Source organism: Dunckerocampus dactyliophorus, chromosome 17, assembly GCF_027744805.1.
Source record: "Dunckerocampus dactyliophorus isolate RoL2022-P2 chromosome 17, RoL_Ddac_1.1, whole genome shotgun sequence".
Lineage (NCBI taxonomy): Eukaryota > Metazoa > Chordata > Actinopteri > Syngnathiformes > Syngnathidae > Dunckerocampus > Dunckerocampus dactyliophorus.
The window spans coordinates 7,415,942-7,431,103 of NC_072835.1; the positions used below are offsets into that span (position 1 = coordinate 7,415,942).

At 43.1% G+C, this 15,162-nt stretch overlaps 1 protein-coding gene across 1 annotated transcript; it reads right to left on the bottom strand.

Annotated features, from left to right (window-relative positions):
- Nucleotides 1-4,440: 4,440 nt before the first annotated feature.
- On the bottom strand, nt 4,441-12,485 carry macir (macrophage immunometabolism regulator). Its single transcript, XM_054757958.1, has 2 exons — nt 12,412-12,485; nt 4,441-9,453 (listed from the first exon to the last, which is right to left on the bottom strand). Exon 2 carries the CDS (start codon nt 9,449-9,451, stop codon nt 8,810-8,812), a length of 642 nt encoding a protein of 213 aa, XP_054613933.1. The 5' UTR covers nt 9,452-9,453; nt 12,412-12,485; the 3' UTR covers nt 4,441-8,809.
- Nucleotides 12,486-15,162: the final 2,677 nt, after the last annotated feature.

Genomic DNA, 15,162 nt, shown 5'->3' on the forward strand with positions numbered 1-15,162 from the left:
ATGCTGGAGGACCACCCTCGAGGGGCATCACATAGTAAATATGAAACCTTGTACATGATGAAGGCCTGGAGGCCCTGAGGTACTATGTCAGGTCCAGACCTGATGACCTAATGCCCCCTGCTGACTTTAGTGTGCAACTTACAGAGTGGGCTCTCAAAAACAATGTTTCCTATTTGAGGGCTAATTGTACAAGTAAGAAAAGGGGGCAGCTATGACAGCCCCCAAACCTGCAAACCTGTTTTCAGGACTAAGAAGGAACAACATATTTTTCATACAACCCTTTCATTCATTCATTTTCTATGCTGCGTGTGCTCACCAGGGTCGCCAAGTGTGCTGGGGCCTATCCCAGCTGACTTTGGCCGTGAAAGCGGGGCCTCATGATCCTTCTGCCTTTTTGGGTTTCAAGCAGGAGATGCTGGAAAAGTTACCACAGGGATAACTGGCTTGTGGCAGCCAAGTGTTCAGAGCGACGTCGCTTTTTCATCCTTCGATGTTGGTTCTTCCTATCATTGTGAAGCCTAGATTGCACATATAGACAAACAACCACACACTCACATTCATACCTATGGACAATTTAGAGTCTCCAATTAACCTAACATGCATGTTTTTGGAACGTGGGAAGAAGCCGGAGTACCCGGAGAAAACCCAAGCATGCCCAGGGAGAACATGCAAACTCCACGTAGAGATGCCCGAATGGAAATAAGAATTCAGATCTTCCAGATAACCAACAGGCCACCGTACGACCCATATAACAATCCATTTAAAGAAAAAAATTGTGTGAGCAATCTAAATAAAAATCTGAAGTTGAGCTTGGAACATGACCGACCAGTCATTCATTTTCTGGACTTGCAGATCTCTCAGGATGACCAGGGATATTTGCATACCTCTAGTTTTTTTTTTAAAAAGCAACTAATTGAAATACCATATTACATGCGGAGAGTTTTCACCCTCCATGGCTTATTGAGCATATCCCTTATGGACAATTTCAGAGATTAATTGCAACAGCGCTTCAAACAGAGAGGGTATCGGCCTCCGATTCTCACTCAGGCTGGCCATAGAGCTCTGTCACTTGAAAGGACTGCTCAGTCCTAAACCAAAACAGGAGCCAACCCACAAACCTTACTTTATTACAAGTTGTAGCTTTTCTCCTACCACCCAGTCAACAGATTGCTGAGCTGATCAGGTCTTCTCGGTCCTCCACCTGCCAACTTGATCTCCTCACAACTTCATTAGTGAAGGAATGTCTACCAACACTCTGCCCCCTTACCACTGAAATTGCTCACCCTCCTTTCCTCCCCATCTCTTAAAAGCGCTTCAGTTACACCAATATTCAAAACACCTGGCCTGGATAACTCCTGACCCATCTCCAACCTACCACCCATCTCCAAAATACTTGAATATATAATAATAATATATAATAGATCATCTATTCATGAACAATCTGTTTAAGCCCCAGTCTGGTTTTTGGCCCAAGAGTACGCTCATCCAAATCACCAATGACCTCCTCCTTGTGGCAGACTCGGGCCTCCTTTCTTGTCCTCCTTGACCTTCGCACAGCTTTTGACACGATATCTCACGCTCTCCGACTGGATCGTTTAGCCTGCACTGGGGTCTCCGGCACAGCTCACTTCTTACACGTCCAACCGTTCACAATGTATTCAAGGTCGTAATGTAAACTCTTCATGCTCACCAATCATTCACGGTGTTACCCAACGTTAAGTCCCCGGTCCTTTACTTTTCATAATTTATATTCTTCCATATTTTTCGTTATTTTGTCTTCCACTCTCACTCAAATCTGTCTTGCAACCAAGCCCTCCTCAGCATCACCCCCCACTGGTCACAGACGGTCTCCAGGCCATCACTCACTGGATGTCCACTCATGTACTTCAACTTCATGGTAATAAAAGTGAAGTTATCCACATTGCTTCTAAGCCAACGCTCTCCAAAGCTCATGTCTTCATTGATGACTGTTTAGTCCACGACCAGGACGAAAACTACACTGAATCCGACATCCAGCGGATCCTCCTTTCCAGAAGCCTTGAATAAACCTTACCAGGAAGGCTGAGAAGTGTGATCCCACCATAGTTGCACCAAACCCTCCGGTCCCCCTTCTTAAAAAGGGGGACCACCACCCCATCCTGCCCAACCAGTCTACATGTGTTTTGGGGACTTGGAGAAGTGAATTCAACTACATTTTTAGGCAAAACCAACAATTTTAGAATATGGTAAGTCTCTGCATTTATTCTTTTTAATAAAGTTGTTTTACTGAAGCTAATCAATAAAGAAAATACATCTCACCATTAAGGTGACGTCTGGTGCTTTCAGGAGCTTTGTAGTCTGGTTGATACGTGCTCATGCAGGCGCCGAGGTTTCCATCCGTTAAAAGTGATCGTAGGTCGGGTTTGATGTTTTTAGTTGGGAGAAGGACTGCTCACACGGTCACACGGAAATACCCACATGCCGCAGTGTGTGTTATGTGACAGGAAGTGCATTCCAACTTTTCAACTGGTCTGGGGGTTGAAGTCTTTTCATTTCTGTCCACTTGTGTTTGCTCGCCAGCTCTGCTTTCTGTCGTACAAGTCCTTCCAAATCTTCATTCAGTGACTTGAACTTATTCACCAACATGGTCAGCAAGTTCTCTCTCAGCTGGAGACACCAGGGATGGAACTCAGGTCGGCTTTGTCCACGGCACACTCGTGTGGATGAGTGATGAGCTTAAAAAGACGAGTGTGCTCACAAAATTCTCCAAAGCGTGCTTTGAATGACGTCAAAATGTTGAGCGGACCTGGACCTGTCTCAATATCCGTGATAAAGACTTCCAGCTTGTCTTCAAATGCAAACACTGCTTGTTGAAGGGATGCCACTGTATTTCCAATGCCTTGCATTTTCACATTGAGCTGGTTCAGATGTTCAGTCATGTCCACGAGATAATAAAACTTCAGGAGCTGTTAGCTAGCTCAGGATGCGCGACGGGTTTCATTTCAAGAAAAGTCCGGATTTCGCTGAGGCAAGCCTCAAAACATTGCGCACCTTCCCTCTTGACAACCAACGCACATTGCTGTACAAAAGCAGGCCAGGATCGTTATTGCCAACTTCATCCAGCAGTGTTTTAAAGTGGCGATCAGCTGAAGCTCTGGCAACAATAAAGCTGACCACCCGAATGACCAGCGACATCACCTCACCAAGCTGCTCGCCACAGATTTGACCCTCCTTTGAGTGCCTCCTGATGTAGAATGCAAAGACAAGTAGTAGTAGCTCTTGGCATGCCTTCTTCCGACCGTCCCCCGCTGGATACTTCGATGCAAATGGAGCATGGCATGTGTCAAAGGGAGGCTTATATTTCACCGTTTCATCAATGAAATTTTAAATTCTGTCGCTTTTTGGTCTCAGAAACGATAGGTCAATTTTGACAGTTTAATGTACCAGGAAGAATGATACACAGCTGCAGGAGCAAGTCAGGACACTTCAGGCCAGATGTCCTTTCACCTAGCTCAGCCCTCCCTCGCGGGCAGCGGGGGAAGACCATCCCTGCATGCCTTCGATGTGCGACACGGAGGTCTTAGCTGGTTGGCGCTGGTCACTTCTAAAAGTGCCAAGGATTATGATAAAGAAGTATCAGAAGAATGCGAGGCTACGAGCAAGAGATGGTTACAGCAATCAGACAGTCTGCTCTGGTCACACTAGCTAACGTATGCCAAGAGAGGCCTGTATGTAAATACATGGAACAAAAGCAGATTAGACACACTGCTAAATCTGCTGTCTCCACGCAGGTGAATGCCTCTGTCCTTTGTGCTGAAATGTACGGTACTTCTTCTCATCTTTCGTTCTTTTCGCCAACTTCTTCGTCAAAAGTGTTTGTGATAGCAGCAGAACTAGCAAGGTGGGAAGTTTACTTCTTGAAATCCCGATGTGTTTCCGATGTGGATCTTACGTCACTGGTACGCACGACAAAATTCATACGAAGCTCGCATGGAATGCAAGGTCAGTACTTTAATTGAAAGTTTGACGAACGGATAAGTCAAGTTTTGTGAGGAAGGAGTCCTTATTTATAAATGGAATATTTTAGTAGTTAGAGCATAGAAAACCTGTTTACGACCTTCTAAATAAGTTTTTTTTCAACATTATTAGAGCTCTCTAAGACATGAAATAACAGCCCAGTCACTTTTACACGATCCAATATTATCCAATATAGTTGAAAATAAGACATTTAAGACATAAATAAGACCCGTACTTGTGTGTGCTGCAATAAATGTGTTACGGTGCTAGTAGGGGAGATGGGTTGGTGGTGGACAGGAAGTGACGCCGGGGGTTCAGAGTTGAGTCTCAGTTTTGCGTGCTTAACGGCCGCAAAAATAGTCCGTGCTTTTGTGAGCTCATTCAAACCCGCAATAAAAGCCTGTTGTTCCAGAGAGCAAGTCTGGTGCTTGTGTCTCACCAAACATTGCACCTACTAACCATGTGTAGAATACTACATCACAACATCTTTGAATGCATCTTCTGGAATGTCTTACGTTTTAATTTTTATGCTTGAAAATGCTTTGTCCAATAAAAATATTGAAAATGTGTTTAAATATGCATATTGTTTGCCTAATATTAGGCCATATTTAACTACAAAACAGCAGGATTTGAGTGAGGCCGCAAAATTTTAAAGCGCAAAGTGGTGAGGGATTGCTGTGTTTGGCGGAATCACATGACTGAAAGCTTCTCTGTCATCTTCTTAGATTGCAGTCAGCTTTAATGAGTAGCGTAACAGTCATTTTTGAACATCACATGTACATAGTGTGATTTGTGAGGGCAAACATAAAAGTGTATAGAGGTGATTGACATACAGTACACGCCACACTTCACTGTCTTCACCTTGTGATTGTGCTGAGCTTTCGTCCATGATATACAAGTAGAGTACAGAAATGACACATGATAGAAGTATGTGTGGTAGAAAGAACAAACCTTCCACTCTAGAGAAAAGAATGACATGTGAAGGCACAACAACAAAATCTGCAGAACAAAGGGTGCATTAGTGTTTCTCCAGGACTGCGGACGTCTCCGTGGCTTCTTAATGTTTAGTCTTTGAACGTGGAAGGAGGGTGGCAGTGCAAAGATACATTCCGGCTCATTGGGGATTCAGTAGTCTGACTTACGATGATCGTTAACAATGCAGCACACGGAGGGAGGGCTTTTCTGTTCATCTGCTGTTTCTTGACTAAAATCAAATATTTAAAAAAAAAGTTATTTTCACAGAATAGGGGTGTAACGGTACACCATCATCACGTTTCACTCCAGTTTCGGTCCAGTAAGTGAACAAAATGCAAAACATAAAACTTATTTGCTTTTTGTACACAACTTTAATGATGTTTATAATTAAACAAAACAGATAAGTGGCGGTACGGACTGAACAAACTATCATCAGCTTACCTGGTGACAAAGCAAATGAGTGTAATGCCTAATAACATACATATTAGCATTAGTACTGTTAATTCATAGCTCCAGCTTCACCATCTCTCCTGAACAATGGTTTCTGCTTTCATGCACACGTCTTTGTCTGTTCAATGACTTTAACCATGGAAGAGTTTCCAGGCTTTAGATACCGCAGGCCCAAGGCTGGACTGCACTGTATTTGTGTGCCAAGTAGACGCGTAATGTGTAGCACACTTCCTGTCCCTCACTTTGAATGTGCCCCGTGAGGGAAATCAAGTGAAAGTTCCGTACCAAAAAGTCAGATTCCAAATACAAGTACCGTTACACCCCTAGCACAGAAGACAGCAAGTTCCCGATACAGAAAGCAGCCAGATGAATATCAGTCCAATGAAAGACCTGTGTCACGGGTTAGTCCATAAGCAGCTCCTGAGGGAGGTATCAGACACGCGCTGTTACTGCAGTCATTCTCAAATGTTGGTGTTTAGCCCCCCCCAGAATGATGTAATGGCCCGATATCCATGAATGCACCTCGCGTCTGTGCTGTTGGGAAGGACATTGAGCGGGGACATAATGTGCCGTCCGTCCGACACACAGATGCAGATCTCTGAGCGCCATAAAGAGAGAGACGGCCACTGCACTCCAGGTTGTGTTGCGCACCAGATTTACGCCCACAAAGAAGACGGTACCGGGTGCCGTTTCATGCCCAATTCAATCAATTGGCCGAGGCAGGGGCGGAATCTCCTACGACTATTAAACTTACCATTGGAATTAAAGAGAAATCAGTTACATTTGATTTGTAAAAAATCTTTAGAAATTGCACTTTTTGTTTGTCTGAAGAGTTGAATCAGAGCACCTGGACTCGTTTGATTTCCTTGAAGATGTTTCCACCTCTCATTCAGGTCCACGTCCAGTTGCTCTGATTCATCCTCAGATACACCATGTACACACTGAAAACCTTTACACACTTTGTGTAAAAACGTTTTTTTTTTATTTTTTATTGAAATGATCATGAAACTTGTTATTTTGCACTACAGTAATCCCTCATTTATCACGGTTAATTGGTTCCAGACCCGACCGTGATAAGTGAATTATTGATTAATCAAATATTTTTGTAGTTGAGAGCATAGAAAACCTGTTTACGACCTTCCAAATGTGTTTTTTAACATTATTAGAGTCCTCTAGACATGAAATAACCCCCCTATGGTCACCGTTACACTCATATTACCCAATATAGTAGCCATAATAAGAGAAAACATTTAAGACATAAAAGACCGGTGCTTGTTCATGTTGCTGTAAATGTGTTCCAGTGGGGGATGAACAGGAAGTGACGTCCGGGATTTTGAGTTGAGTTTTAGCTAGGTCTGGGTTACGCCGCAACAGTAGCCCGTGTTAGGGTTCATTGTGGCTGTTGAGATCATTCAAATCTGCAATAAAAGCCTGTTGTTCTGGTGCTTGCGTGTCTCACCAAACATTACAGTAACATTACTGACATCTAGTGACCAGCATCTTATTTGTACTTCAGTTCATTTAGCTGTTGTATGTTTGGAAATGCTTAATTTAAGGAAAAATATGTACAATTTGCTTAAAAATGTTTATTTATACAGACTAATAGGCTGTATTCAAAAGCGAAACATCATTTATTAATGAATATATTTTTGAAAAACTGAAATACGAATACGAAAATGGCGAGGGATTACTGTACCTGAAATTCAAACTGCACTTTTTTTTTAATTAAAAAGGGGCGGTTAAATAAAAACACAACACCACTACCAGCTCACATTAGTGGTCGTTAGTGGTTTAAAAGAACAGATATCTACATTTTCCCACAATTACAAATGAAACTAATAGGAATGGTCTTTCTGGCGTTCATGGCCGTGTCGTATTTCGTGATATTAACTGATGCTGTACCTGTCCTTTGGATGCACGCTAGGCTCCTGCACATGTGGGAGTTACATGGGCGTAGCTTACATGCTCCAAGCAGGAAGGGGGCGGGATAATGCTTGCCACATGTTGGAAAGTTAGCAGCCATGTAATGTAGCAATCGGTCCCTTTACATATAAGATGTTTCAGAAGTTTGAGTTGGAACATTTTCGCTCGTCATTGAGGGCTGATGGTGGGTCCTGCATCCAAACCAGTTGAGAGCCACTGGTTTAGGGGTTCCACCGTGGATTACGCTGAATACTCGTATACTGTACTGTCTGATGTTACACTGAGTACTGTCTGATGATGAGCTGTCTGTTCATACACAGCATTTGAGCTCCTCCATTTTCTATACCTCACTGTCCTCATTTGGGTCACAGGTGAGCTGAAACCTGTGCTAGCTAAGGCCATGTCCAAACCAGTACAGATAGTGTAAAAAAGCATATTTTTCTAAAGCAAACGTGGGTTTTTGTCCTTAAAAATGGAGCTTCTGAACTCTAGCCACAGCGGAGATTTTCAAAACCTTCAGCTTGGTGTGTGTGTGTGTGTGTGTGTGTGTGTGTGTGCACATGATCTCATACTTGACATGATCTCATTCTTCCTCATACTTTAATGACAGAACATGACGTTATTGACGTATGGTTGTTGGTTTCCTTTCGTGCAGCACGGGTGATTAAAAAAAATATTCATGGTATTTCCTGGGCTCCGTGTCAGCGAGCGCTGATTTAAAAGATAACGCACACGTCCTTGTTCATCTCTCACTACATTGATGAACACATGCGTTATAATGCAACACCAAGTCAGCTGTGGTTGATTTTTAGCTTTTGATTGACCAAAATGCACATGGCAGCCGGTGAATGTGTTTTAATGTGGACAAACTTTTGTTTTAAACTCCTCTCGTGTGGACCGGGGGGAATGTGCATTTGTGGACGTAGTTGGACGTGGTGGGGTGCACCCTGGACTGGTTGCCAGTCCACCACAAAAAGATTGTGAAGGGAAGATCGCAAATGATTTAAACATGCATACCTTGGTATAATAAAACACAGATATTGACTGACTGTATGAAACCAAATGAAACAAATAAATATAAAAGGATGTACTCGCTTGAAGTAACGTAAGCAGTGTCATTCAAAAAACAAAACATTTCACACGTTTCAAAACACGTCCCGTTAGGCAGTAAAAGATGACTCTAAAGTTGATACACTGTGATATGTGCATGTATCAGCTGTATAAATAGTAGGTAGACCAGTTATTGCTCAGATATATCATTCACATTTTGACAATTCAGTGCGAGTACTAACGAGTTATGTGTTGAGTGCAGGGTTTATTCCAGGTTCATAACAGAGCAGGATTATCAGGCCATCTTGTTCAAGAGCTGCTTCTAATTGTGAGTGCAAAGAAAAAAAAGTTGGAAATAGCACCCGAGTCCCCACCGGAGCCAAAGACGCCTGAAATGATGTCATGTTGTGTGCTCTTAGGTTTTGTTTCTCGTGAACATGCGCTCTCCCCGCAAGGTGAGATGCTGCAGTTGGTACTGTAACACCTCAGTGTCTGACGACTCCTTGATGGTGATTTTGTCGAGATTAAGGTAGTCCAGAGACTTGGACTGGGTCCTCTTCCCTCTGAGCAGACATAAGGGTAGTCTCCCATGTTCCCCTTGAGTCACAGACCTGAGGAAGGTGTCACTTGAGCTTGGCATACGCCGTCTTCTCCGACCGCTGGCAGCAGGAATGTCGTAAGGCTGGTAGTAGCGACTTTTGGCTTTAAAAATTCTTGAAGACCGGTGGATGCTCGAGTCTAATGACTTGGACACATCTAAGGTCTGGATAGGACTGGGCACGGCCTCCGATAACAAGCTCTTCTCTGGGGAGCTTTCTGACCATTTGTGGGCCAATTTCAGCAGCTCCTCACCCGTCGTGAAGCCTACTAGATAGTTGGAGTCCATGTGGAGGATCTGGTATCCTGCAACTGTACTCCTGATGGGTGAGCATGGCGTGCTGGCACAGCGAGGTCTTTCTGTTTCCGCTTTCAACGTACCTTTGATCTCAGTTGCAGGTAGAATGGAAACATGAGCCCTCGACACTCCGCTGATGTCCACTTCCATCTTTACAGACATGTCTATGGATGAAAAGGAGATCAATACACTTCCATTGAAGCCCAAGCAAGGACAGTTTTGACATTTGTGAAAAACAATTAGACACAATTCAATGAAACAACATGAGACAGAGTCTGTCATCATTTTTGATGGACAAAGGAAATAGAAAGCACAACCTACTTTACACAGGGTGTTTGTTTCTTTTGATTCAAAACTGAATATATACAAATACTTTGTCCTCCTTAGGATATCCTGAGTCCTGCACAGGTACAATTTTACAGACAACCATGCGTTACGTCAGCTCATTTGCATATACACTTCCTAGTCTTGCCGATCCGATACCGATCTCTTTTTTTGTTTGTTTTAATAATAATAATCTTTTGTTACAAACATGCATTTGTGGAATTGAATATGGATATGAAATCATCTCTTCAAAGCATGAAACATAATGCTAACAATGCATTGCTGAATTTACTTTTTTATTACACTGCATGACCAAAACTATTGTTTGGCTTTTGAGTCCCCTCTGTGAGTCAGGTCCCTAATGCAGTAAATGATCCAATAAAAGATCAAATTGGAACAAAATCGGCGTGCAAAATACTAGGGTAGGACTAATCATTTGACATGATTATAGATCAATTTGTGGTGTGATTTAGAATGAAATGAAATCCGTTTCATTTTTTTCCCAAATTCCGTTTTCTCCATTTTAATTTTTTTGAATTCAGCTTTTTACCTTTTCCACTTATTTTACCAGCATAGTGTGTGTGCTATTTGGGTTAGTGAATAAAATGCTAAAATCCTTACATTTATTGATGCAAGACATCATTGGCCCATTTTGTCCAGTAATTGAGAAATGGATGTAGCTTAGCTAACTTTTCTAATGGGATGTCAGCCTCAGCACATATTGCTACTAAATCTTCAACAAACTGTAATACTGCTTGTGATTAAGGAAGATGTAGTCACAGATGTAATTCCAATGGCGTTATTAATGTAAGATATTTTAAGGACATCCTTATTTTGTTTACACAATTACAACAATGACAAACAACAATGAGTGCTCTTATTTTGAAAGCCGGAATGTGTTGTGTGTGTTGAGAATGGCAATTGATGATAGATACGTGCTGGGTGCAAGAATAAACGTGCCTCACGTCTTTTTTCACTCAGAACTGCACGTCGGCAGTGGGCATTGTAAAACAGTCCTTACATTGAAGCAGTAAAAAATAACACGGTCAAAATATACTCATCCAGCCTGAGTTGCACACACACACACACACACACACACACACACACACACACACACAAACATACACAGCTGCACTAGCTAAACTAAGTGAACCCCGCTAGCTTCCATTCAAGCCCCGTAACAGAGGAGTTTCCAAGGTTTTTTGCCGCCGTTTGGACATGTTTAGTAGGGTTTGTGCGGTCCTATTATCATCCAGCAGTTAGAGCGACACTTCCCATGCGAGCTCCCTACACCATGACACAGCAGGCCGGGCACAGTGAGAGGGAACAAGTGCTCGACTAACTAGACTAACCAGACTCCGTAGTTGAATGGAATTTCTCATTTCATTATGGCGAAATGAAGGCATCTTTTTATTTTATTTATTTTAACATCGCATTAGTGTAGAATACAAACAGCGAAAGGAGTGACGCCCACCTGGCCAGGCCACGTTGGTAGGAGTGTCTTAAAATAGTCAACTATTCGACGATTTGAGTCGGAGGAGTCTGATTCGACTGTCAATCTTGCAGTCGAATTAGATAAAAATGTCTTGTGATCAAGATTGTACCATTGTGACAACGTGGGGGTGCCCACAACTTCTGCTGACCATAAATTTTTACGAAGAATGTCTTGGTTATTGTTATAAATAGCCTATTTTGATACAAATTCAGCCTCATTTGTGTTAATATATATATACACACACACACACATCTTATGTTTGTCCATCTTCTCTCAGATTAACAATTGCTTGTTTTTCACCTACAGTATAGACAGCTCTCTGGTTTTGGTTTTCATGCTGTTTTCACCTCTAAATGCCATCTAAACAGGCACAACCTGCATTCCGACATCCAGTGCTACTTATTGACTGAAAAAGCAATGTAGTAGAACACAGCCGGGCAACAAAGCTCCCCTGTCACTCACGTTCCAATACTATTGCAACTGAAATATTGCCCTTTGCACTCATATTCCTCATTTGATGTTAAACCCAAATGTCAGTGACCTCACTGTCCAAATACTTCTGGAGGGCACTGTATCATGTATTGTTGCACCACTAATACACACACACACAAATATCATGTGTATATATAAACACACACATACAGTGTATGTGTTTTGCTATACTGTAGTCATCTTTACAACAACAACACTCAATGGTACAACAACCATTTTGAAAAGATGTAATAAAAGGGTTTAGGGTTGAAAGGATGGAAGATATCGTGCTGACACTGCTGGCATAGTTGCACTGGCACGGTTACATTGTTGAAACCGGGATAAACCGGCGGGGTTGCATGCTGAGGAGGAATTACGCCTTGTCGCGACGACAGCAAGTGGACAAGGAGAAGCTGTGATCATAGAAAATTGCCTGAAGCACAGCTGTGAGAACAATACATCTTTAACAGCACAGTGTCATGAAGCGTGAATCCAACACTGTATTTCATACGTGTTCGTCGCCTACCAGGCCCGGTTTCTCCCGAGCCGTTGATACAGACACTTGTTTGTTTGTTGTTTTTTTTTTATCGAAAATTAAATATTAAACACAATGTATACGCATTACCGCTAATTATGTGACGCACTGATGATTTTTAAATGAATTATGTAAGACAGTACAATGCAAGATGCTAGCAGCGACGCATTTGGGCGCCGCTCACACGACGGGAATCAAGTAATTTATTCTCTTAGTTTCATCTCCATGAAAACAAAACCCTACCTGACTAAGAAAACGCGTCAAACGGATCAAAATGCAACAAAATAAACCACAAACCTGTTTGACAGCCGTAAGTAACAGCCTCTCCGTCAAAGATGGCCTTCACTCGCCCAGTCACTATTGATGGGTCGTTCGCGAACGACTCGGCTCTTTCAACAACCTCTTTCCGTGAACGAGTTCATCTTGTCTGATTTCCTGTTCAGGCCGCACGTGGTTGGTTGGTCAAAATGTGGTGCGGTGTGTGTTAGAAATGTGATTTATGGCTCTTGTAGGCAGTCGTATCTTTAAAAGAAGCATTTATTTATTGTCTTTACCTTTTATAAGTCAACCGGGGAAACTCGTTTTTATCAAGGAAACAAACATTGAAAGATTATATTTGTATTGCAATAATTTATATACATATGCTCTATTGGTGGAAAATATTATGAAATATTTCGTATAGTTTCTTTTGGCTTGTGTTTTTTTGGCTTGTGTTTTTTCCCATAAGGTGGTGCCAGACACCCATTATTTGACAGTGGCATTACTATATTGTATTTTCACTCACCTAAAGACTTTGTGGCAAAATGAAATGACACAGTCTACATAACTTCAATGCAAAACAACCTTACTATAAAATTGTCAAACACCACAACAGCCTGTTTAAAAAAAAAAAAAAAATCACAGGAAGCATTTGGGAGCCGAAACAACCAGTTATATTTTTGGAGCCGAGCCATAAGAATCGGCTCCCTTAATAGAGCTGAAATACCCATCACTAGCAGTCACCTGCAGCAGGAGGAGCACTTCCTGTGTGAGGTTTTCATAGCAAAGCTGCAACGTGAGCAATTGGGGGAGCGACACTGCTGTGATTAAAATCAAATATACAATGCATTTATTGTGCAAATACAAAGAGTAAGCATTCAGCACACAAACATTTACCCCGTTTAACCAACCAGAATGGCAGCAATATCACTTTTTATAAGAACATAAATTTTGAACCTAACATTTTCATACCCAGCAATATAAATACGAGCAACGATGTTGTTGGTGTTCAGGATGAGATAAGGATTGCAGCGCCTCCTTATCAGAAAGAATGATGTCATACTTACATGAAAGACATTACGCAGGCTGGAGAAAGTCATGGTGTGTGATAAATGTTTCTACAAATGTATATTATTGGCCAAATGCTGAAAGAAACAAACGGGCAGGCGCCATGATCCAACTCAGTACACTCACTGAGTCGGAGTGCACTTAGATGGTCGGCAGGGCTTGCGCACTAAGCTGAAAAGAGCTCTCGGCTGCCCCATCTTGGGTTTCTGCCCTGTATTTGATCAGGAAATGTTTTTTTTATGTAAAAAAAAAGCCTAAGCCTGCCTTTTCTCCCCATTTGTTGCTTCTTTAAATGTCGCGTGACGTCTGTGTCAGTTTTAATTTGGTGCGACATCACGGCGTGGCCAATCGTGCATGAATATGAAATATGGCGTCTGATTCAATGTGTGTGTGGCGGTAGGTAGGAGCAGACGCGAGTAAAGCTGCAGGTCTGTTTAAAGTTCTTTTCGTTATTTTTTTTACTACAATTCCGCTTGTCCGCGACCTAACCAACGAGGAAAAAGCTGCCTGATGCAATAGACTGCGGAATAGGTGAGCGTTTGGAAATGTTTGTGGCATATCTGGCCTCCTCCATTCATGCCTATGGATGCAGTTAGTTTGTACAAAACGGAACCAGTAACAAATATGAAAAGGATTTAAAATACATCTTCTGGTGCTATTTTGACACGTTGTCAGTGAAAACCAAGGGGTCATAGGGTGTTTTAGGTCTTTAATCTTCTTAAACCCTTGCCTGGGCGGCCCAGCCGGGGATACTTAGTCCCCAGCTTGTGTCCAAGTGACGTTTATCTCTTCCCTATGGATCTACAGCCACTCCGGGCATCGGGAGCATGGGGCATCGGGAGCTGACGCGGTGCAAGCTCCGGGGGCATCGGAGGCTTGTGACGCATGGAGCAGGCACCGGGTGCATTTGAAGCTTGGAGAGCCGAGGTGCAGGGGTGGGTTGTGAACTGACCTCCACTTGGTGTTGCACTGGAGGCAAAACTGGAGTGAATGAGGAGGGCAGCTGGATGACGTCCTGACAGCAGGACTGCACAGAAACAGCCTGTGGGGTTTGCTGCACATTGGCTTGATGTGGCGAGGAGGGAGTGGCTTCCCCTTTGGACGCCATGGAGCCCTCACAGGAGCAGGATGAGACGTGCCTCTACGTTGTGGCCGAGCCGGTGAGTGGTGGGTCAACCTGCTGTCTGGCCCCCACACCATCGTCTCCAGCTCCTCCAGCGTGTACCATGCACAATCCTCCTCCATAGTCTTCAAAAACAGCTGCGTCCGGTGGTCGCACCTCACGAGGTCGTCTTTTGGTTGGAGCATTCTGTCACAGCGCAGCATGGTGGTGTTGTGGCGACAACCTCACGATGCAGAGACGGGACTCAAGTGCAGGTAAAAGTCATTTAGGCCCTGTCCACACGGGAACGCTCTTGGGATTTTTCTTGGGTCACCCAGACCGCCGCTCCGGTGTGGATGAGAGGCTGAAAGGATCAAATATTTTGCTGTTTTGACCTGAAAATGTTTCCATGTGGGTAGCCCTTTAATCAATGAGGATTGCAGAGCAGAAAAAGGGATCTGGCAACAGAAACAGGCTAACAAGCACAAAACACATGTAATGCTCGAACAACGGGAGACGCCACCATCCATCCATCCATTTTCTATGTCGCTTGTTGTGGGGGTATGCTGGACTTTGGGCGAGTACGCCCTGTACTGGTCGCCAGACAATCACATGGAGAT

Excerpts from the sequence above, each read along its gene's own strand:
- macir (XM_054757958.1), bottom strand. The coding sequence starts at position 9,451 with ATGTCTGTAAAGATGGAAGTGGACATCAGCGGAGTGTCGAGGGCTCAT.